At 42.6% G+C, this 22,478-nt stretch overlaps 1 protein-coding gene across 1 annotated transcript in view; it reads left to right on the forward strand.

Annotated features, from left to right (window-relative positions):
- The window catches only part of lpcat1 (lysophosphatidylcholine acyltransferase 1), a 119,370-nt gene that overhangs the window by 17,990 nt on the left and 78,902 nt on the right, over window positions 1-22,478 (forward strand). Inside the window, exon 2 of the mRNA XM_033048311.1 lies at window positions 9,590-9,732. Coding sequence (XP_032904202.1) covers window positions 9,590-9,732 — 143 coding nt within the window. The remainder of the gene's footprint in view (window positions 1-9,589; window positions 9,733-22,478) is intronic.

Consider the following 22,478-nt stretch of genomic DNA (forward strand, 5'->3'; position numbering starts at 1 on the left):
CCATCTGTCTCCCCCTCCTCTCCCTCGACTCCCCCACCTTTCTCTCCCAACTCCAGTCCCGTCCCGACCCCCTGGGAAACTGAATAGAGCAACAGTCAACTGCTGCCTGTGCGCTGATATGACAATAAAGGCTACTTTACTTTACTGAGTTAAAGAGTTCCCACGGTAGACTGTAAAACTGGGACCCTGGTTCTGGACTCCCCCAACCCTTCTTCAGACAGCCTAATCGGAATTGAGTCTGAAGATGTGTCTCGTCCCGAAACATCAGCTTTTTTTCTCCAGAGATGCTGCTTGACTCGCTGAGTTACTCCAGCTTTTTGTGTCTGTCTTCGGTTTAAACCAGCATGTGCAGTTCACTCCTTACACGGGTCTCTGTACAACATTGATTGGTAGCGTTCCGGACCCCTGGACCCGAGGACTCCGACCTGTATCTCTCAAAGAAGTACATGTGAAAAATTTCTCACGGACCATAAAAATGCGTAACCTTTCAGTAAAGTCCCTTTTAAAGTCCCTTTTAAAGATTATAGTTATTTTCTTGAATCTCATTAACATAACTCATGAATAAGTTGATGTCCATATGCGGATGCAAATCTTTATTTTTATTTATTTTTTTAATTCAATCCCACATAAGATAATTTTTACTCACCTTCTGTCCCCTCTGTCCAGCTTCCGGGTTCACCGTTCGCAGGAGTTCCCACGGTACCCGCAAGAGTTATTACGGATATCGCACTGGCCACTACGTTCATATAATGTTGCAATACTCAACCACAAGTGTACAAGTCACTCTTGGAGAAATTCAAACTTTCTTGAATTTTCTCCCGAGTGACCAAGTTACACGATGACCTGCCGTTAGCGCTACGGTGGTCCACGGTGGTCCACGAATGCCGCACTGTTATCGCACGAGGTTCCCACGATGTTAAACTCCGGTTAACTCTTGCGTCAAGTCGCCCCGTGAAAAGGCCGCTTTAGCCTTGTTATTGGGATCACTGATCATTTAAAAAAAATACCTAGGTGGGCTTTCTTTTATCTTTATTTTAATTAATATTTTTAATTTCATCAATCATTTGATGTGCAGTTAACTGAATGTATTAGATTTTAAATAATTCTTGAACATCGGGAAAAAGAATGAATTCTACCTGAGGAGTGTTTGAGAATTACCAAGCAGGTCCATAGTTGGTGCGACCTGAGGCCTAGTTTCCATTTGCAAACTACTTTATTTTGAATATAAGCAATGGCTGGGCCTCATATTAACCATGCAGTCGTGACTAGGAGCAGGGGTGGCAGCAAGAAATTATGAACGTGGTTCAACATGGTCCAGCCCACTGCAGCTAAGGTCAGACTTGTGATAAGAGCAGGTGTTTGTGTGATGCTGACCGTAGAAGGCATTGTTGAGTTATTTGTACTTTGAATGGCACAATGTAAGATTAGCTCAAGCACAAAATATTTTAATTTAAGAATATAGATGTTTTTTTGCAATGCAAGTAACATTGTAGAAATTCTAGTTTTTCAGATTCAGGCACTGCTCTAGGAATGATGTATTCTTTAAATTTACAGAAATTAACTTTTTTTCCCTTCATGGGTTAATTTGCCTTAAAGGGATCACTTAAATTAAGATGGTATGTTATGGTTAAATCTCCTGTTCAGAATGTGAAGTTGTGATGTTGAAATGACGTGTGTCAGAATTTAATGGTATCAGAGGTATTTTTTAATGTATTTGTAAACTTGGCTTTAGTTTTTCAAAATAATTTTTAGAAGTGCACTTCTGAGGTTATTTCCTCTAAAGGAACACAGTACAGTAAAGCACAGGAACAGACCTTTTGTTCCACGATATCTATGCTGGCCATGATTCCAAATTAAACAAATCCCACCTGCCTGCACATTATGCCTATTCCTCCATCTGCCTGTGTGTTTGCATGCCTGTCCCTTAATGTCACAATCATATCTGCTTCCAGCACCTCACCGGCGATGAGTTCCAGGCACCTACCGCTCAGTGTGGTAGGTGCCACAAATAAAACTTGTCCTCTATAGCACCTTTAAGCTTTGTCTCTAACTTTAAAGTTATGTCCTCAACCCATCAAACTCTGCTGCAAGCGAATAAATCCAGAAATGTCCAATCTCACATTGCACTTCTTCTTGCGTTTGAGGCAGCAGGGTGATGCCATGCGGTTCAACATAAAAAGGGCGCATGCTCCGGGTTGGCGCCAAGTTGCGGCGCTGCTGCTGTCACTGTTTGTTGTTGTTCGTCTGACTGTCTGACAGGGCTCACCACGGGGAGGTCGACAACATGAGCCCCTCACATTGCACTGTAGATAGAAGAGGTTGGAGATGCTGGAATCTTGAGCAATAAACAAAATGCAAGGGGAACTCATAAGCTCCAACAGTTTATGCAGAGGGAAAAGGGCAGGTGATTTTCAGGTTCAGACCCTCTTTACAGTTGATGCTCTTTAATCTTGGTGAGCCTCTTTTGCACTCTCTCCAAACATTTTCAGATAATGTACAGTTTTGACCACAGCAATACAGAATGTGGTCTGTATTGCTGTGGTCAACACTGTACACTATCTGAAAATGTTATTGGATTATCATGTTGCTTGCAGAATCTGGGCTTTGCTATCGGTTGAGCCTGTTCCAACCAGGCAAGGTTTGACCTTCGCAGATATTATTAATCTGTTTATGAAGAGAAACTTAACCTTGTGTTAGCAGGGCACAGAGAAATTAGTATCTTATTGGTATCCGAGTTTCTACGATTACAAAGTGTACTCTACTAAAATCTCCTTTGTGAGGACTTTACTTGCTAATATGTAGTTCTGACCAGACTAACCGTCTATAATGTTTAGATAATTGGATAAAGGAAGTTCTAGTGTTGTACTAAATTCGAATTATGGCTTAGTTGTGGTTTATTTTACAGTGTAAAAATATTCTGAATAAATGGACATATAATTCTGCCCTTGTTTTCCAAAGCAAATGGTTTTATTTGAATATGGTTAGTGCTTTGTCTTGCTGCAGTATATTCTATACAAGCATAAGTGGGTGAATCTATGCAGGTTAACTGTAGCACCTAGTTCTTTAAAAAAAAATACTGTTCCTTTAATATCCAGTTTTGAAAATTTGTGGATAAAGTGGGGGGGGGGGGGGGGTGGGGGGAGGGCATACCATGTAAAGGATAGTACAGGTGCACAACCTTTTATCCGAAAGCCTTGGGACCAGACACTTTTCGTAATTCAGAATTTGTCGGTCTTCGGAATGGAAATTTTTTAGCGTAGATTTTAATGGCTGGCTCAGTGGTAGAGTGCTCGGCTCATATCCGCAAGGTCGCGAGTTTGCGCCTTGATCCCGGCAGTAAACTCGGTCGCGAGTTTGAGTCTTCAATGTAGTTTTTTCTTGCAGAATAAATGTTTGTATGAAATGCAGTGTAGGAGAGGTGTACTGACTGTGTGGGCAGAACTTTGGAAGTGATTGCCCACCAGTCTAAAAAGCCGCTGTGTCTCCCTGTCCCTGGGATAGCAGGGGGCGATCAAACAGCACAATACCCCCCTCCCCCTCCAACTCCAGAGGAATCCGCTCCCCGATGGGCCGCTATGGGCCGGGAGGGTTTGTTTTGAAAGCAGTTATTGCCGTTAGCATGGAGCCGCTGTCGCGGTCGCTGCTGCTGCTGTGCGGGACCCGTCATTTGCTCCGACACTTCTGAAGCAGCTGCACCATAGATCCTATAGCAATGGGATCTTTCAGCTGCACCGCTCAGCCCGCACTTTGCTGTTGGCTGGCGGAGGAGGGATGCGGTGGCGAGGAAATCCCAACGGCCAAGGCAGCGGGGTGATGTCCGAGGAGCGCTGACCTTCCTTCCTCTCTCTCTCGCTCTCTCTCCCGCTCTCTCTCCCGCTCTCTCTCCCCCTCTCTCTCTCTCTTTCTCCCCCCCTCCCCTGTGCTCTCCCCTCACAATTTTACTTACTCCAACCAACACGTACTAATTCACCTGCCTCAATCCATCCATTCTGCCTTCTAACCCCCCCTCTAACTCCGACTGCCTTCTAACCCCCCCCCCCCCCTGCCATCTATCCACCCCGCACTGATTCACACACACACCCCTCCCTGACCCTATTGTCCTGGAAATTTCTTCAGAGCGAACATGGACTAAGTTTGATAATGGAATGCAATAAAATATGTTTTAATTCCCAATGTTATTATTTGTCTTAATCCATAAAGATGGATTAATTATATTGTGAACACGTGAAACATTAAAACCGCAGTGTTCGATTGTGACTGCTACCATTGACACGTTATTACAGAATTCTTTTTAACGGCAAATCAATGCTCTTAATATGGAATATCAGTACTGTAGTTATTTAATGAGCAACATTCACAACTATACGTACGCATATATGTTACCATGGTCCAGGGTTTATTAACACAGGTTGATCATACGCTGAATAATTCAACCACATTTTTGTTTGGAAGTGGAAAGAACTAATAGAAATTGCATTAATTGCAATGTGTAAAAAGAGTTGAGATACTCTTATAATTTTGCTGCATGTCATTGTGGGATATATCATGTCTTGATTGGTGAATGTTTAGTTTGTGACTTTATTGGAAGCAGAAATAATATGTGAATGCTTCATTGAGTATAATTCCGACTGGTAACTACGCACTTCGTCCGAGCACATTATCGCACGCGTCATGCAAGCCGTCTTAAATGACCACCTAAACTGTCATTTGGCAACCTAAAAAGCTGCCACGGTTGCCCGGCTGGCAACAGGGAAAAAAAGTTAAGCGAGAGCCCTGCATTGAATGCGATTAGTTCAATGTATAGGTGCAGCATTGTATGGGTTGATGCAAAATTGCTCAGCATGTGGTAAATTCCACTGGGATTTAATTCCCATGCATGTTATTTTCATTAGACTTTTGATTTTAGTTTCTCTGCACCCAAATTCCCACATTAATATTTAAGGTAAATTCCTGGCAAACACCTTTGACAAACACTGCCTTGACACATTCATCTGCAGCAACATCGCCACATACACCAACCTACAATAAACACATGGCCATATGATAGCTTTCAACAGGTTGTTCTGACATAATTTACCCTTTGGCCCAACAGATACAAGGTCATTGGTCTGGGAATAATTGATCTTTTTCCCTTTTTTCCCCACAGTCAAAATGTAGGGGGAGAATCTGCCTTTTGTAAAAAATATCGGGGGGATTTAAAAAACAACTGCAATAATTTGTAATGTTACAGTTGTACAAGATAATAGGGCGGCATGGTGGTGCAGTCTTAAGTTGCTGCCATATAGCACAAGAATGCCGGCTTCGTTCCTGACTACGGGTGCTGTCTATGGAGTTTGTACGTTCTCCCAGTGACATGCATGGATTTTCTCTGGGAGCTCCGGTTTCCGCCCACACTCCAAATACTTACAGGTTTGTGTAGGAAGGAACTACATATGTTGGTTATATACTGAAGATTTGTAGATTAATTGGGTTGGTATAATTATTCCTAGTGCGTGTGTAGGATAGTGTTAGTGGTGGGGGGGTGGGGGCAAGCGAAGGGCCTGTTTCCGCACTGTATCTCTAAAGTTTAAAGCAAACTGACGTGTAAGTTCCCGCACTACCACAGAACCCGCTAAATAGCCCGCCGCACGGTACGTGTTAAGAGCTTGCTGCGGGCCGGATAAAATCTCGTGGCGGGCCAGATGTGGCCCACAGGCCATAGTTTGGAGACCCCTGCTATGGTGTGTCGAATAGAACTGCAAACAATGCACCGTGCAAGTGTAAAGTTGCGATATAATGTTCCAACTTTTATATTTTGTGCCTCAAACTAAAGGCATGCACACCATATACTGCTTTCACATTTTATTTATCCGTATTGCCACTTGCAGGATCTTTGTGAATTATTTTAGCAACATGATGTGCCTGTCAGGAGAATTAAAACTTTATAAATGTTTTCATATTATGCTTTATTATGTTGCAAGTTGTTCCCACCTTTAGATACTACGCGGTTATCAGAATTGTTTTAAGCCAATGTATTTTGAATTGCATTTTATAGTTGATAGTTTGCAATAAAGATATCTATGATTAAATTATTTCGCATCGTTCCACATTACCTTGCAATCATAGGTAGATTTAAAGCTGAAATTTTAAAGCCTTGCCAGGTTTGGTTTGTTAATTTCATGGACTTTGCCGGGGCTGTATATTTGTTGTTTTAGATGGGTGTAAATGGTGTTTTATGTACATATATTTTCGACGGCCCATGATAATGAAGAGACAAGAAACGGCAGATGCTCGAAACATGGGCAAAACACTGGAGGAATCAGGCAGGTCTGGGGGAATGGACACAGGGCATTTTGGGTTGGGATCCTTCTGACTGATTGGAATAAGGGGGGGGGGGGGGGGAGAGCTGGAGAAGAGAGATTATATTACAGAAGAGAGAGGGACAATTGCAACCAAATGATGTGAACACTGAATTCTCCAATTTCAGATAATAGCCTCATTACCCTCTTCCTTTCTTGTGCCCCACCCTGGTGCACTCCTATATCTCCCTCCTCGGCGCAGTCACATGGCACCTTTTTCCTCCTCTATACCCTCATCACCATCCCCGAGACTCCCATTTCCCCTTTCACCTCTTTCCCTTCCCTTCTTTCCCTTCCACCCACATCCCTCCCTCCAGCTTTACAGTTCACTCCTCTCTGTATCTAATGCCTTTTCACCTCCAGCCTTTGTCTCAACCTGCAATGGACCTGTCCATTCCCTCCACAGGTGCTGCCTGACCCACTAGTTTCCTCCAACAGTTCTTCTAGATGGCTCCCCAACCAGTGTCTCTACTGTGTTCCATAATTCTGTTCTTGCTTCCTCACCACCCCAGGTGGAACAAGGATCCTCTGGTCCTCGTCTTTCACCACATCAGCTTCCACATCCAGGAGATTTCCCTTGCCTCCAATGTGATCCCACCACCAGTTACAGAGACTGCTCCCTGAGCAGCTACTTGGTTCTCTCAACCCTTCCCACCCAAACCACTCGCTCCTCAGGTACTTTCTGCTACAACTGCAGGAGATGTAACACCTGTCCCTACACCTGCCCCCTCAATATTTGCAACTCTTCCATCCTTTTGTTTTGCATCGCCTGTGATTTCATCTGTTACCATTGTACAACCATCTGCTTATCAAAGCGCCCCTCACCTGTATTAACCAACATCTACAGGGCATTTTCCTGCCCCTCCTTTCTTCCCCTCACCCCCACCCAAACCCAAACAACATCCAGTTCTCCAGAAACACTGCCAGATCTGCTGAGTTATTCCATCATTTTTTTTTTTGTAAACCGCCATCTACAGTTCCTTGTTTCTACATTGCTCGACAGCTTTGTTTTGTTCCGGTGTCTTGATAATAATGGCTTGTTTACCTTTTGAGCTTGATGTGTAGGCCGATGTCTTCCTTGTTCCTCGGGTGCTCATGGTATTTTCTGAAACATTAGCTAGCTTTAGATGCATCTGCACTGATTGTACATTCCAGGTTAGGCATGTCGGTTGCATGATCGCAGACAATGATGAATGGCATGTAATCCTATCAGGGGCTGTTCGGACAAACCTCGGCTTGTTTTGAATGGCTGGTCACCATAGTAAATTTCAGGCAAGCTGGTTCTAGGCTGCCTGGTACAAATATACCTGGCTGTGGGCTGTTCTTTCAAAATAGGAAGAATTAAAAATAAGAATTGACCTGTTTTTAAAACATGACATAAGTTCAGAAGTCTGGAATGAGCCAGGATCAGAGGATTAGAATCAGATGAGAAATGGTTATAGGCCTCTCAACAGTCACATCACCGTTGGACAGAGTATTTATTATGAAATAATGAGGTGACCCTATAATAATCTTGAGGGAATTTCAATTTCATAAACTCTAAATCAAATTGCCTAGTGTGGTCAAGATGATGAGATCAGAGAATGGATTTGAGTCGGTTTCCGAGAATAGCATATATTGAACCAAACAGGGACCGGCTAATTTTAGATCTTGTGTAATGAGGCAGGTAATTATGAATTTCTCATGAAAATATCTTCTGGAGAAGAAAAATAATAGTGCAAATATATTTTGCATCAAGTTTAATATTGACAAAATTAAATAATGAAAATGGTTAAACAGAAAAATCTGAACTAAAATATTTTTTGAAAAAGCATCTGAAAAGGTATAGCTGGACTCTTGTGAAACATAAAACATTATTAGAAAAATCAAACAAAATGGAACAACCTAATGAAGAACAAATATAACGAACAAATTAACAGCAGTTTTGTAGAATGTTCTGCCTGCATGCTTTTATGATGAAGCCTTCACTTCAAGCTCAAGCTTGTAGCTTTGTATCTGAAACATTAATCAGGTTTAAGTCAAGTTCATTGTCATATGAGGTACATGATCAATGACAATATTTTTTGTAGCAGGATCACAGGCATATTAACTTAGACAGCACACAAAAACATATTATGCATAAATGAAAGGATACATCTGCAAAATAAAAAAGACATGAGTACAAATAATTAGAAAATGAATCCATGGTGGTGCAGAAGATTGTTTGTAGTGTTCCATTGCTGAGATAGGATTAGGGTTGTGCAGGTTGGTACAAGGACCAGATGGTTGTAGGAAAGTATCTGTTCCTGAGCCTAGTTCAAAGGTTTCAAAGGTCAACTCTCCACCACCGCCGGCCCATCAATGAGAATTGGCACATGGTCTCCCAACTTTCCCAAAGTCAACGAATAGCTCCTGATTTTAGCAACAATGGATGAGTGGTATCTGTTGTGGCACCACTCAACCAGGTGTTTTATCTCTTGCACGTATGCTGATTCATCACCATCCATAATTCAGCCAATAACATTAAATTTATAGTGATGACAACAAATATCTCTGAGGCTAATTGTCTTGGGGCAAGTTTTCCTGATGCTTACTGTTTTCATTTCACCATTTGCTTTATGTTACTACCAAAGGAATTGAAATAGATGTTCATGATTTTGTGCTTAACTATCTAATGGGCCGCTTTAAAGGAATTCAAAGCATGCACAGTGCATGGAACTATTAGAGATGCACAATGCAAAGTCCGCATGTATGTCTTTTTGCGCATTACTCTACCATGAACATATTTGATTGAAAATTAGATTAAACTCTCCCAGTGGTACAGTAATTGCTGTGCTTTTTATTATTTTTCTTGCCACTTGATTCAGTGCATTCAGAATGATTCTTTTAAACTCTTGTTTAATATTCTCAAACATTACAATATATCTGCATTATCTAATATCCAAGATGTATCTTGGATTTTACAATACTGCAATATCCAAGATATCCAAAAATTGCAAGATTATCTGCAGAATGATGCAAAATATACAATGTTACTACACATACTCAAGTTTCAGGCGAAAATCAAAATTAAAAATGGCTCAATACAGTATTGACATTTTTTTCATCTGTGGTTACATGTGGATATTGCTTTAATCTCATCCACAAGCCTTCAGATGAAGTAATTAAAATTGGTTTATATTTAATTTATAATTTAACAAAAAATGGAACTACATTGACTGTCCTCGCCATTACAATGACTGATTCCAACATTGTTTTTTAAAATTCTGCAGATAGCTGTTATGACAGTGACTCTGTTCCCAATTCGTCTTCTGCTAGCTGCTTTCATGATGTTGCTGGCTTGGCCAATTGCATTCCTTGCTGCATGGGGACGTATTGAAAAAGAACCCGATAAACCTACAAATTTGTGGAAAAAGTGAGTAAATAATATTATTATTCTGTTCATTTTGAGACCTATTAACCAAAGATCGAATATGTGTGCTATACCTCAATTAAGAATCAAAATATTATAGTCAGTTTGAAAGTTCTAAATATTTTTAGAAGACACTTGTTTCGATGAAACATGTTTATTTGCACTCTTGTCCATAATTTTGTGTTTGCAGCATTTACTGTCCTAATTTAAAGATCAACTTTTAAATACTTGTATGTATTTTTGGATAAGTAACACATAAAGGATGTACACAAAGTCAATAAGGTAGGGGCTGGTTTGTTGGCTTCCAAACACAGCCAGGTATTGTTGGTTCATGCCACAATTTGAAATAGAATAGCCAGCATTTATCTGTTTCAACAGCAATAAGTGCATGACTTCCATGTGGACTTTCAAATATAGAAGCCTGAGGTTTAGTGACCAATTTCAAAAGCTAGATCTTTCAGTTTGTTTCTCCATTGGATATCCCATTGAATTCAGTGGACATTGTAGGGCTGCAGATTCAGAGACAAGGGGTAGGTAAGTCCCTTTATAAAAAATAATTTCATGCATCTAATTTTCAAATAAGCTTAAAATTAATACCAGGTAAAATTAAAGAAAACTTTTAAATGCATCAGTATGAAGAGATGTTTTAAAAGCAATTAAATGATGGTCTTGGTTGTTTTAGATGGCAAAGCTAGAAGTAGACCTTTACTTGATTTCATAGTCTACCGAGGCTGGATCTCATTCAGTTTCAGCAGGAGTGCTGCCATTCCAGGGCATTTTGTGCTGACAAGATGGCCCAGACCTGGGAAATGTAAGCATGGAAAAACCATGGGGAATAATCCTTGGTCAGTAGGATTCTGATCATAGTAACAGCTTACATGGGATATAATGTTGAGGTTAGGATTTGGTGCATAGCTCAGTTTGGGAACATTTTTTAAAATCCCTAGTGATGCATTTATATATGCATTTATATATGCATAGTATAATGGAATTCGGGTCATATATCAATGCAAAGATCCAGGTGATTAATACACAGCTCACATAATTTGCATCTGTTTCATTTGTAATGTCAGATTTTAAAGTGTTTCTTGTTTTAATCTTCTGGGAATCTACAAAGTATGGAAAATGTGGTTTGATGATATGAATCATTGTACATGAGTAGAATAAGAATTTCATCCCAATCTGAATTTCAAGTTTACTTTATTGTCCAACTTCTACTGACAATGATCCATTCATCCTGGTTTTCATAATCAATTTGAGAGTAAAAATCTCCAAACAAAACAAATATTGAAACTTTCCAGTTGGCCATGTTTTCAAAACATTTTTTTGATTCCTTTATTTTCAAGCTTAGTTGGAATTTACTTTCAGTCTCTTATTTTGAAACAGAAACAAACAAAGTTAATGGACAGGGAAAGGCCAGCTATTTCATGAAAACTGACCTAATCTTGGACAACCACCTTATTTACTGCTACCTCCTTTGGGAGATGGGTGATGGGGCAGTTGATAGGAATGTCAGGAGATCCTGGAAAATATAGATCACTTTCCATTTCTTGAAAGCTTCCTCTCGGTAAATGCTGAGATCAGGTGAAATTCATATTCATTTTGTCAGCAGAGCCTTTGGTTAATTGAGGAAAAGAAAATTAGAAAAATCAAAGTGTAAAATACTACCAGTACTGTGAGCACAAATTCCTCCACATCCACCGGAAGGATGTAACCATCAACAATGTTCTCGCCAACACTGAGGCTGTAATTATATTTGGACTTGTCATTGGCATGCCCATTCTCAGATTTCCAAAACACTGTATTCATGGCTCTTGTCACAGGGGTATGGACAGACAGGCAATAATTTAAGGATGTGTTCAAAGCCGTCTTGGAAAATATGCAATATCACCATTTAATCTGCGAGACCTATGGCCCATGATTACACTGAATGGAAAAGAGTATTTGATACAGTATTTCAATCGTCAAGCTTATGCATTGATAGATGCAGAACCTAAATGTAAATGGTGGAAGGAGCGCACCACCAGCTAGCCCTATCGGACACCTATATCCCATATATGGAGGTGTTAGCAGTTCCCTTCAGTCATCTCACGATTCACAAAACTGGAAGCAAGTCATTTTTGATCTAGAGGAACTTTCTGAAAGTAGGAGAAACCAACTATTATGTAACAGAAAAATAATAGAAATAATCAGCAGACTGGGTCCATCTCATGGTGAGGGACCTGAAAGTCAACTTAATTTTTCTTAACAGGTGTTTGACTGCCAGAGCACTTCCACTTTATTTCCGATTGCTGGCATCTGTAGCTTTTTTGCTTTTCGTCTCGTACAATCTGAGTTTATTTTTCATTTGGTTATGCAAGGTTTTTTATGCAAGGGAGAAATTGATATAATTGATGCAGGTATGTCAAACATTGTTTATAGATTAATGCCAGGAACAAGGAAAGTTAATAGAACAAACATAAAGTAACGGGAGGATGTTAAAATGGAGTGTCATCCACTAGGAACCAGGGCTTATACTATTTAATTATAACATTGACTAGACTAAGTGGGACCCGCTGGGTCCAAGTAGCACGGGAGGCTGGTCCCCCAACGCAATATTCCACCACTCACCCGTTCTCCCAACGCAACCCATTCCCCCAACGCAATATTCCACCACTCACCCGTTCTCCCAACCCAACCCATTCCCCCAACGCAATATTCCACCACTCACCCATTGCACCTAACTGCGCAGGCGCGGCTCATTTCCCCTCATTCCCCCAGGGTGGGGAGGGGAGGGGTGGTGTGTGTGGGGGGGTTGTGAGGGTGAGGGGGATTCTAGGACGGGGGGTTGTGAGGGCGGGGGGTTTATGGGGGTGTGTGGGGGTTTGTTGGGGAGGGGAGTGGGCTGTGGGGGGTGGGTGTGTGTGCGGGGGGGGTGTGGGCAGGTGGGTTGTGGAGGGAAGGGGGTGTGGATGGGGGGGTGGGTTTGGAGGGGAGGGGGTGTGGGCGGGGAGGTTGTGGGGGGAGGGATGTGGGCAGGGGTGGAGGGGAGGAGAGAACTCAGATGAAAGACGGGGAAGAGCCATCAGGGGGAGGGGGTATCACGGGGAGGGGAGCAGGAGTCAGCGAGGTGGGCTAGAGGGGAAGGGGCAGGTGCTGGCTGTGCGATGGGGACTCACAGCGGGTGCTGGTCGCTGGTCGTTCTCCCCGCTAACTTTTACATTATGCCACTGATCAGAACGAAACTTGGTGCACCCACAGCACAGGAGAACAGTGAGTGACCTGGCGAAAAATCGTAGCGCTATCGCGTACCGTTTTTTCGCAAATAGAAAAACCGCGCTAAACAAGATCAGAGTTTTAGTTATGTAGAGATAGATAACATTGGATGTGTTGAAACATTAAAAATAGTTATATAACTATTTTACAAATCAGGAATTCAACACAATAAAGTATCTATCACAAAAAATATATATTTTCTTTAAATGTTGGATATTTTAATTTGACTGTGGTCTTTAAATAAAAAACACAGCAATATAAGATCTGAACAAGACATTGCAATCTCCTGTATCTCAATCACCTGATCCAAATCGATCTCAGCCAATTGGAAAGGAATGCCCAACAAAACGCCTAAAGTGCTTTTAAAATATGTATTTCGTAATTATGCACAATGGGATCCGTACCTCCAACTTGGGGATCCCTAAACCATCATCTTTCACCCTAGAATATGAAATTCATTATTTGAATAATTGGGGAGCTGCAAATACTCTGTGATATATAATCCAAGAATATCTTCTAACTTAAAATATCTTGTGAATCTTCATTCAAAACAAAGGAGTAATGTAAAGGTCTTGATCTCCATTTTTTTTAACTGGCTCATGCCAAGCTCTGGAGGGGTTATTAACCCATTTCTCGACTTTATTAAACCAAACAACCGTGCAGCTGTTCTGGGTGTCAGGGCATTTACAAATGTGTCTGGACTGATATAATTTACTTCACTTCCATTCAAATGCCTTTTCATAACATTATTAAAATTGAAACTTGTTCTTAAAAGCCATGTTAAAAACTTGCTGTTTTGCTGATATCTATCTGTTTTGCAACATAATGTTTACAGTACCTTGATGCTTTGATGTGCCCTTGAGAGAATCGCTCAAAGGCTTCACTGGAAAAGGCCATGGTGGTGCCAATATGTATTAGCGGTTAATGGTTAATAATTTGCATCCATCCCTATCCAAAAAACAGAATTGAAATATCCAGTACTAAATTAAAATGGGGGGATAGTGTCGTACCTTGCTTAACCCTCCCATCATGGTTACAATCTTACATTGCCATTTTCAATAAAAATGGCCAGGCTTTGTATACGTCTGAGAAGAAGAATGTCAACCCCCATCCTACCCAAAGTCTTGCTTGGAAGCCTGTGGCTGATGGAGTCTAATGGGCCTGTCCCAATTTTTTCAGCGGACTGCTGGCGACTGTCAAGACAGACACACGCACACGCACAGGCACACGGGCACAGAGAGAGACACACACAGACAGGCAGACACACACACACACACAGGCAGACACACAGGCAGAGACACACACAGACAGACAGAGACACACACAGACAGACAGACACACACACAGACAGACAGAGACACACACAGACAGACAGACAGAGACACACACAGACACGCACACACAGACACACACACAGACAGACTGACACACAGATAGACAGACAGAGACAGACACACACACACAGAGACAGAGAGACAGACACAGACACTAGTGAAAACATCCTCTCCACAGTCACTCTATCCAGGTCTTTCAGTATTTGGTAAGTTTCAATGAGGCCCCACCCCTCATCCTTCTAAACTCCAGTGAATACAGGCGTGGTTCCTTGAACACTCGTCATATGTTAACCGAATCATTCCTGAGATCATTCTCGTAAACCTCCTCTGGACCCTGTCCAATACCAGCACATCCTTCCTCGGATATGGGGCCCAAAATTCCTCACAATACTCCAAATGCAGTCTTACCAGTGCCTTATAAAGCCTCAGTATGACATCCCTGTTTTTATATTCTAGCCCTCTCGAATTAAATGCTAGCATTGAATGCGCCTTCCTTACTACCGATTCGACTTGCAAATCAACTTTTTGAGAATCCTGCACAGCACTCCCAAGTCTCTTTGCTTTCTCTACACTACCTGCCCCTCCACATATCTTTGTGGATAAAGGGTACAGCATTTAGAGAAAAGATATAACATCAAAGTCCAATTAAAGATAGTTCAAAGGTCTCCAATGAGGTAGATGGGAGGTCAGGATTGCACTCTAGCTGATGGAAGACCATCCAGTTGTGTGCTAAGAGCTGGGAAGAAACTGTTCCTGAATCTGGAGGTATGTGTTTTAAAACTTCTGTAATTCTTGCCTGATGGGATAGGGAGAAGAGAAAGTGACTGGGGTGAGTGGGCCTTGATTATGCTGGTGGCCTTGCCGAAACAGCATGACATGTGGATGGAGCCAGTGGAAGGGAAGCTGGTTTGTGCGATGGTCGAGGCTGTCCACAACACCCTGCAATTACTTGCGGTCTTGGAAGGAGCTGTTCCCAAAACATGTTGTGATGCATTACTATGGAGCATCTGTAGAAGTTGGTGAGAGTTGTTGGGGAAATGCTGAACTTCTGAAGACTTCTAAGGAAGTAGAGCCATTGGTGTGCTTTCTTGGCCATTGCTTTGATATGGCTGGGTATTGAGACCTGTTGTCAGAGGAATAAACCAAGAATTTTCTTGATGGTGAGATATTGCTACATGCAATGATCCATGCAATGCTTCTTCAAAATTGCTGGTCTCTATTATTCGTTGATCTCAGTCCCTATATTCAATCATTTTGCAATAAAGTCTAACATTTCAATTGCTCACCTTATTGCTTATTGCACTTGCATGTTAGCTTTCAGTTACTTTTATACTGAAAATCAACATTCTCTTATCACTCACTGTAAACAAATAGTTTGGGCTTGTGCAATGTGCCAAAGAAACATTCTAAATAGCATCCAGTCTGACTTATTTTTATCATTGTAATTTTTTATTGTCGTCGCTCTTTGCTTAATAGAAGAATATGCATGTAAATGTGATCTTGTTATTAACTGCAAAATGGATTTATGTTTTGCCTCTTTTTATTAGATTAAGTTATCAATGCAATAGATATGTTTTTGGAAAAATCCAGCAGAATGCATTCTGCTTCATTCTTTTTAAACTCCATATTTAATAAGTGCTTACGAAGTGGGAACAGGACAAAGCCATATGACCTATTTTGTCTGCTGCAGAATTCAGTAAGACTATAGCTGATCTGAATGTAACTTCAACTCTGCATCCCAAACCACCACATTTCGGCACGGACTAGAAGGGTCGAGATGGCCTGTTTCCGTGCTGTAATTGTTATATGGTTATTAAACTTTCACCCTCTTGCTTGTCAACTAGGCCATTTGCTTTACAAATACTTGGACAGTTTCCACTGAGATTATGAAACCGGAGGTTCTGCTTATTTGATGCACCGATTATATGGAGCCACTTGTTTAGTCCTATCTTTGTCATTGATACCTTTGTTTACCATAACGATGGAATCCCCTCCCTGCAACAATGTTTCTCTCCAAAAAGACAGGTAACTCAAACCTTGGCACTGGCCAAGCAGCACAAATTTCTAGAATTTAGCTGTAGATGACGGTGTCAATGTGAGGTCACTGTATTCACCGTGAGTATTGTCCTCTACTAATACTTTTTTGCTCCCCCAATCTTTGATTTTTGCTCCCCCAACAAGGTATCACAGTAAGGTACTTTGTTCATTGAATTGAATTGAATCCATTTTATTAGCCAAGTATGTATACATAAAAGGAATCTGCCTTGGTGCTTTGCCCACCAGTAACAACACAATATAGTAGACAATTAGAAATAAAACATTATCATTTAAACATGTGAAGAATGAAATAAAATACCAGAGCACAAGGGGGCCACAGACTTTTGGCTGTTGAGTAGAGCTATTGCTCGTGGAAAAAAACTGTTTTTATGTCTGGCTGTGGTGGCTTTGACAGTCTGGAGTCGCCTTCCAGAGAGAAGTGCTTCAAAGAGTTTGTGGCCAGGGTGAGAGGGGTTAGAGATGATCTTGCCCGCTGCTCTCTTCCTGGCCCTTGCAGTGTACTGTTCGTCGATGGGGGGGGGGGGAAGGTTGCAGCCAACAACTTTTCTCGGCTGATCGAATGATGCGCTGCAGCCTCTGGATGTCATGCTTGGTGGCTGAGCCAAACCAGACCATGATGGAGAAGGTGAGGACAGACTCTATGATGGCAGTATAAAACTGGACCATCATTGCCTATGGCAGATTGTGTTTTCTCAGCTGCCGCAAGGAAGTACATCCTCTGTTGGGCCTTTTTGGCTGTGGAGTTGATCGTGGCCTCCCATTTAAGGTCCCTGTTTACAAATACACAGGACTAGATGTTAAAAGTCCAAAGTGCCAATATCAATTTACTCCCGATGGTGATGGGAGCCTTCTGCACTCACCTATGCTCCTCCGATGTTGAGAAAGGCTAGGCAGACACGTCATTGGGGTTATCAAGTGGGCACCTACTTTCATCGACGTTTTGCTGATTGAACCCACGACGTCTCCAGTAGGCTCAGCGGTTAATTCTGGCGTCCCAGACCCACCCCCCTCTGCATCTGTCTAGTCGGTTATTTGGGAGACCAAATGGGGTCTTTCCTCTTTAGCCAGAGCCACTGGCTACTCCGCTCTGCCACCCGTGATGTTTCTTTGATGGCCTGGCGTAGGGCTTGTCCGCTGATCCCCAGGTCCTTCATCAGTCTTAAGGTAAATAACCATATATAACCATATAACAATTACAGCACGGAAACAGGCCATCTGGGCCCTTCTAGTCCGTGCCGAACACGTATTCTCCCCTAGTCTCATCTACCTGCACTCAGACCATAACTCTCCATTCCTTTCCCGTCCATATAACTATCCAATTTATTTTTAAATGATAAAATCGAACCTGCCTCCACCACCTCCACTGGAAGCTCATTCCACACAGCTACCACTCTCTGAGTAAAGAAGTTCCCCCTCATGTTGCACCTAAACTTCTGTCCCTTAATTCTCAAGTCATGTCCTCTTGTTTGAATCTTCCCTACTCTCAGTGGGAAAAGCTTATCCACGTCAACTCTGTCTATCCCTCTCATCATTTTAAAGACCTCTATCAAGTCCCCCCATAACCTTCTGCGCTCCAAAGAATAAAGACCTAACTTGTTCAACCTTTCTCTGTAACTTAGTTGCTGAAACCCAGGCAACATTCTAGTAAATCTCCTCTGTAGTCTCTCTATTTTGTTGACATCCTTCCTATATTTAGGCGACCAAAATTGTACACCATACTCCAGAATTGGCCTCACCAATGCCTTGTACAATTTTAACATTACATCCCAACTTCTATACTCAATGCTCTGATTTATAAAGGCCAGCACACCAAAAGCTTTATTTACCACCCTATCTACATGAGATTCCACCTTCAGGGAACTGTGCACAGTTATTCCTAGATCCCTCTGTTCAACTGCATTCCTCAATTCACTACCATTTACCATGTACGTCCTATTTTGATTTGTCCTGCCAGGATGTAGCACCTCACACTTATCAGGATTAAACTCCATCTGCCATCTTTCAGCCCACTATTCCAACTGGCCTAAATCTCTCTGTAGACTTTGAAAATCTACTTCATTATCCACAACACCACCTATCTTAGCATCATCTGCATACTTACTAATCCAATTTACCACACCATCATCCAGATCATTGATGTACATGACAAACAACAGTGGACCCAACACAGATCCTTGTGGCACCCCACTAGTCACTGGCCTCCAATCTGACAAACAGCCATCCACCATTACTCTCTGGCATCTCCCATTCAGCCACTGTTGAATCCATCTTGCTACTCCACCATTAATACCCAACAATTGAACCTTCTTAACCAACCTTCCATGAGGAACCTTGTCAAAGGCCTTACTGAAGTCCATATATACAACATCCACTGCTTTACCCTCATCAATTTCCCGATTAACCTCTTCCAAAAAATTCAAGAAGATTAGTCAAACATGACCTTCCAGGCACAAATCCATGTTGACTGTTCCTAATCAGACCCTGTTTATCCAGATGCTTATATATATTATCTCCAAGTATCCTTTCCATTAATTTGCCCACCACTGACGTCAAACTAACAGGTCTATAATTGCTAGGTTTACTCTTAGAACCCTTTTTAAACAATGGAACAACATGCGCAGTACGCCAATCCTCCGGCACTATTCCCGTTTCTAATGACATTTGAAATATTTTTGTCATAGCCCCTGCTATTTCTACACTAACTTCCCTCAATGACCTAGGGAATATCCTGTCCGGACCTGGAGACTTATCCACTTTTATATTTTTCAAAATGTTCCCACGAATCCTCGACATCCAACTTCTACCGGGCAGATCTTAGCTCTCCAGCCCCGCTGTTCTGCCTCTACTGCAAGCTCTGTATATCGCAGTTTCTTTCTTTCGAAGGCTTCCTCCACAGCATCCTCCCAAGGGACTGTGAGCTCCACAAAATACACCATGCGCTGAGAGTTCGACCAGAGCACAAGATCAGGCCTCAAGTTGGTGATGGCTATCTCTGATGGAACTGTAAGCCGTTGGTCCATATCCACCAGCATCTGCCAATCCCGGGCTGCCTCCAGCTGTCCAAACCTGGTCATTGGTGGAATTTGTGAGACTAGAGAGAGGCAGCTGGAGTACCTCCTGACCGTACAGGCCTACGCTGCTCAGGCACCAAGGAACACCTAACCACCTTCTCACGAAAGAGCTGATTGTTCTTTCTATCTTCTCGACTCTTGTGAGGGTGATGTCATACATGGTTAGTGGCCACATAAGGCGAGGTAGCAACCCAAACTGCAGGCACCATATTTTCAGCTTTCCAGGCAGCATGGATCGGTCGATGTTCACCAGGCCTTTGATGATTTCTTGCCTAAACTTGTTAGCCTGATCAGTGTCCTTCAGTTTAGAGATATACCATCTTCCCAGACTTTTGATTGGCTTCTCTGACACAGTTGGAATAATAATAATGATGGATGGGATTTATATAGCGCCTTTCTAATACTCAAGGCGCTTTACATCGCATTATTCATTCACTCCTCAGTCACACTCGGTGGTGGTAAGCTACTTCTGTAGCCACAGCTGCCCTGGGGCAGACTGACGGAAGCGTGGCTGCCAATCTGCGCCTACGGCCCCTCCGACCACCACCAATCACTCACACACATTCACACACAGGCAAAGGTGGGTGAAGTGTCTTGCCCAAGGACACAACGACAGTATGCACTCCAAGCGGGATTCTTGATCAATAGGTTCTTGATCAATGAAGAACCTTTGACCTGTCAGTTTGCCTTTAATTATAGAAATGCTTCTTGATTTGGATGGCTTGAATTTCATTCTGACCCCAGTGATGTTCTCTTGAAGCTTCCCTGAAAGGCGCCTGGTGCAAGGTGCTGTTGTTGTTATGATTGTCATGTCATCCATGTAGGCCCTGATGGGTGGTAGACGGACTCCAGACTTCAGCCGCTCACCGCCCACTACCCACTTGGAGGCCCTTATGATGACTTCCATAGCCATTGTAAAAATCAATGGGGAGATGGTACACCCCACCATAATGCCAATCTTCAAGCAGTGCCATGTGGTCGTGAAGTCAGGCGTGGTGAAACAGTGCTGCAGATCTTGAAAATAAGCCTTGACAAGGCTTGCGATAGTCTCTGGTATCCTGAAGAAGTCAAAGGATGCCCAGAGGAAACTGTGAGGGACAGTTCCAAACGCGTGGTCAAAGAAATTGACATGCAGATCTCTCTTCTCTTTTCTTGCAGTCTGGATTTGGTGCCAAATCATGCTGGTATGTTCGAGACATCCAGAGAACCCTGGGATGCCTGCTTTTTGGACTGTTGTATCCTCAAGGTTGTTTCTCTCTAAATAGCTGGTCATCCACTGAGCTATGATGCTGAAGAAAATCTTACCCTCTACATTGAGGAGACTGATAGGGCAGAATTGGCTGATATCTGTAGATTCCTTCTCTTTTGGAATTAGGATTCCTCCTGCCCTGCGCCATGCTTTTGGAATGTCTTTCTTCTCCCAAGCCACTCTCATTAGCCTCCACTGGAAGCGAAGAACATCAGGAGCACCCTTGTATAGTCGATACGGAACCCCATTTGGCCCTGGGGCTGAAGATGCTCTTGCCCGCTTTACTGTCTGTTCCACCTCCCTTCACTTTGGAGGACTAATGTCCATCTTGTGCTCTGGTTGTTCAATTGGTGGAATGTCCGATGGAATAGCTGTCTTCTGGTGTCTCTTGTCATCCGCATGCATTCTTTCCAGATGCTCGTCCGGCTCCTGCCTTGATGTTTTCAGGTTTCCTCCCTTTTCTTTGATGAAAAGTGATTTTATGAACTTATAGGGGTCCTTGAAGAAGCGTGATCTCGTTCGTTCTTTCTTTTTTCGTGATTTCCGCAGGTACTCTGCTCGTCTGAGGGTTGCTAAACAGTTTTTGATGTTTCCCTGGAGAATGTTGATGCCCTCCTTCTCACTATCAGAAGCCTTCCTCCACTGCTTCTTGAGCTGCCTTCTCTCCCGGATTAGGCATTCCATCTCCTTTTTTCTCCCTTATTCCATATCGTTCTGCTCCATAGCCATAGATGATGTCCCCCATCTTGTCAAGCTTTCTTTCAACTGAACCCCTTACACCCTGTCAGATACTGGTCAGGTCTGCATTTATGGTCTCCCATTCTTCTCCGAGGCTCCAGGCCATTTCACGCGAGGTTTTCTTCTGATGATCTTTTTCTCCATTGCTGGTTTTCTTGGCTGGATGGGCTCCATATCTTCCTCTGCCTGCACAACTGTGCTTGAGTTTCCTTCATCAGGGGGGCTGATGCTCTGCGAACTTTGGTGAGACTTCAGTCGCTGGACTTCATTCGACTTACTTGATTGACTTCTCAGGAAGTACTTAAAAAATGCGAGGTCCCTGTTTTCCCTCTCTCAAGCACCCTTTCTTTCCTTGATGTATTTTCAAGCCCTTTGAAGATGTTATTTTCATCCAGCCGCAGGAACAGACCTGAAGCCTCTTCTCTGATGATTATTGTGCTCGTGGTTCTTGTTGAGTGCATGTATTGATGGTGATGCTGAAGATTATGGTTCCAAAGAACTTAAATGACTCCACAAATGTGACTGTGGTGTTGTTGATGGTGAGTGGGGTGAGGGGGGGGAGCTCTCCTAAAGTCTACAATCAATTCCACTGTCTTAAGTGGAGCTCCAGGTTGTAGCGATGGCACCAGAACGTCACCTGTGTCACTTCCTGTCTGTAGGCAGATTCTTCCCCATCCTGGATCAGTCCAATAAGGGTTGTGTCGTCCCCTCCTCTCACTCATCCTAACAAGCTGCACATGCCTCAACCCATTGGACAAACGCAAAATCTGTGGCTTCTGCACCCTGATCTCATGCCCCCCCCTACCTTCCTTACTTGCCGTTGTCTATCCCTGACCAGATCAGAATATACTATCTACTAGGGTGTCATCACCTGACCAAATCATTTAATTAACCTACCCCCTCCTGACGTGTTGCAGAGTTTGTAACACTTTACTGAGTTAAAGCTCCTTGGCTGGAGGTATATTTGCCATGGATCACATTTTCATTCAGCAACTTCAGATGCCCACAGCCATGCCATATTCAATTTTCTACCATTTGTAATGC

The sequence above is a fragment of the Amblyraja radiata genome, chromosome 2, assembly GCF_010909765.2.
Source record: "Amblyraja radiata isolate CabotCenter1 chromosome 2, sAmbRad1.1.pri, whole genome shotgun sequence".
Lineage (NCBI taxonomy): Eukaryota > Metazoa > Chordata > Chondrichthyes > Rajiformes > Rajidae > Amblyraja > Amblyraja radiata.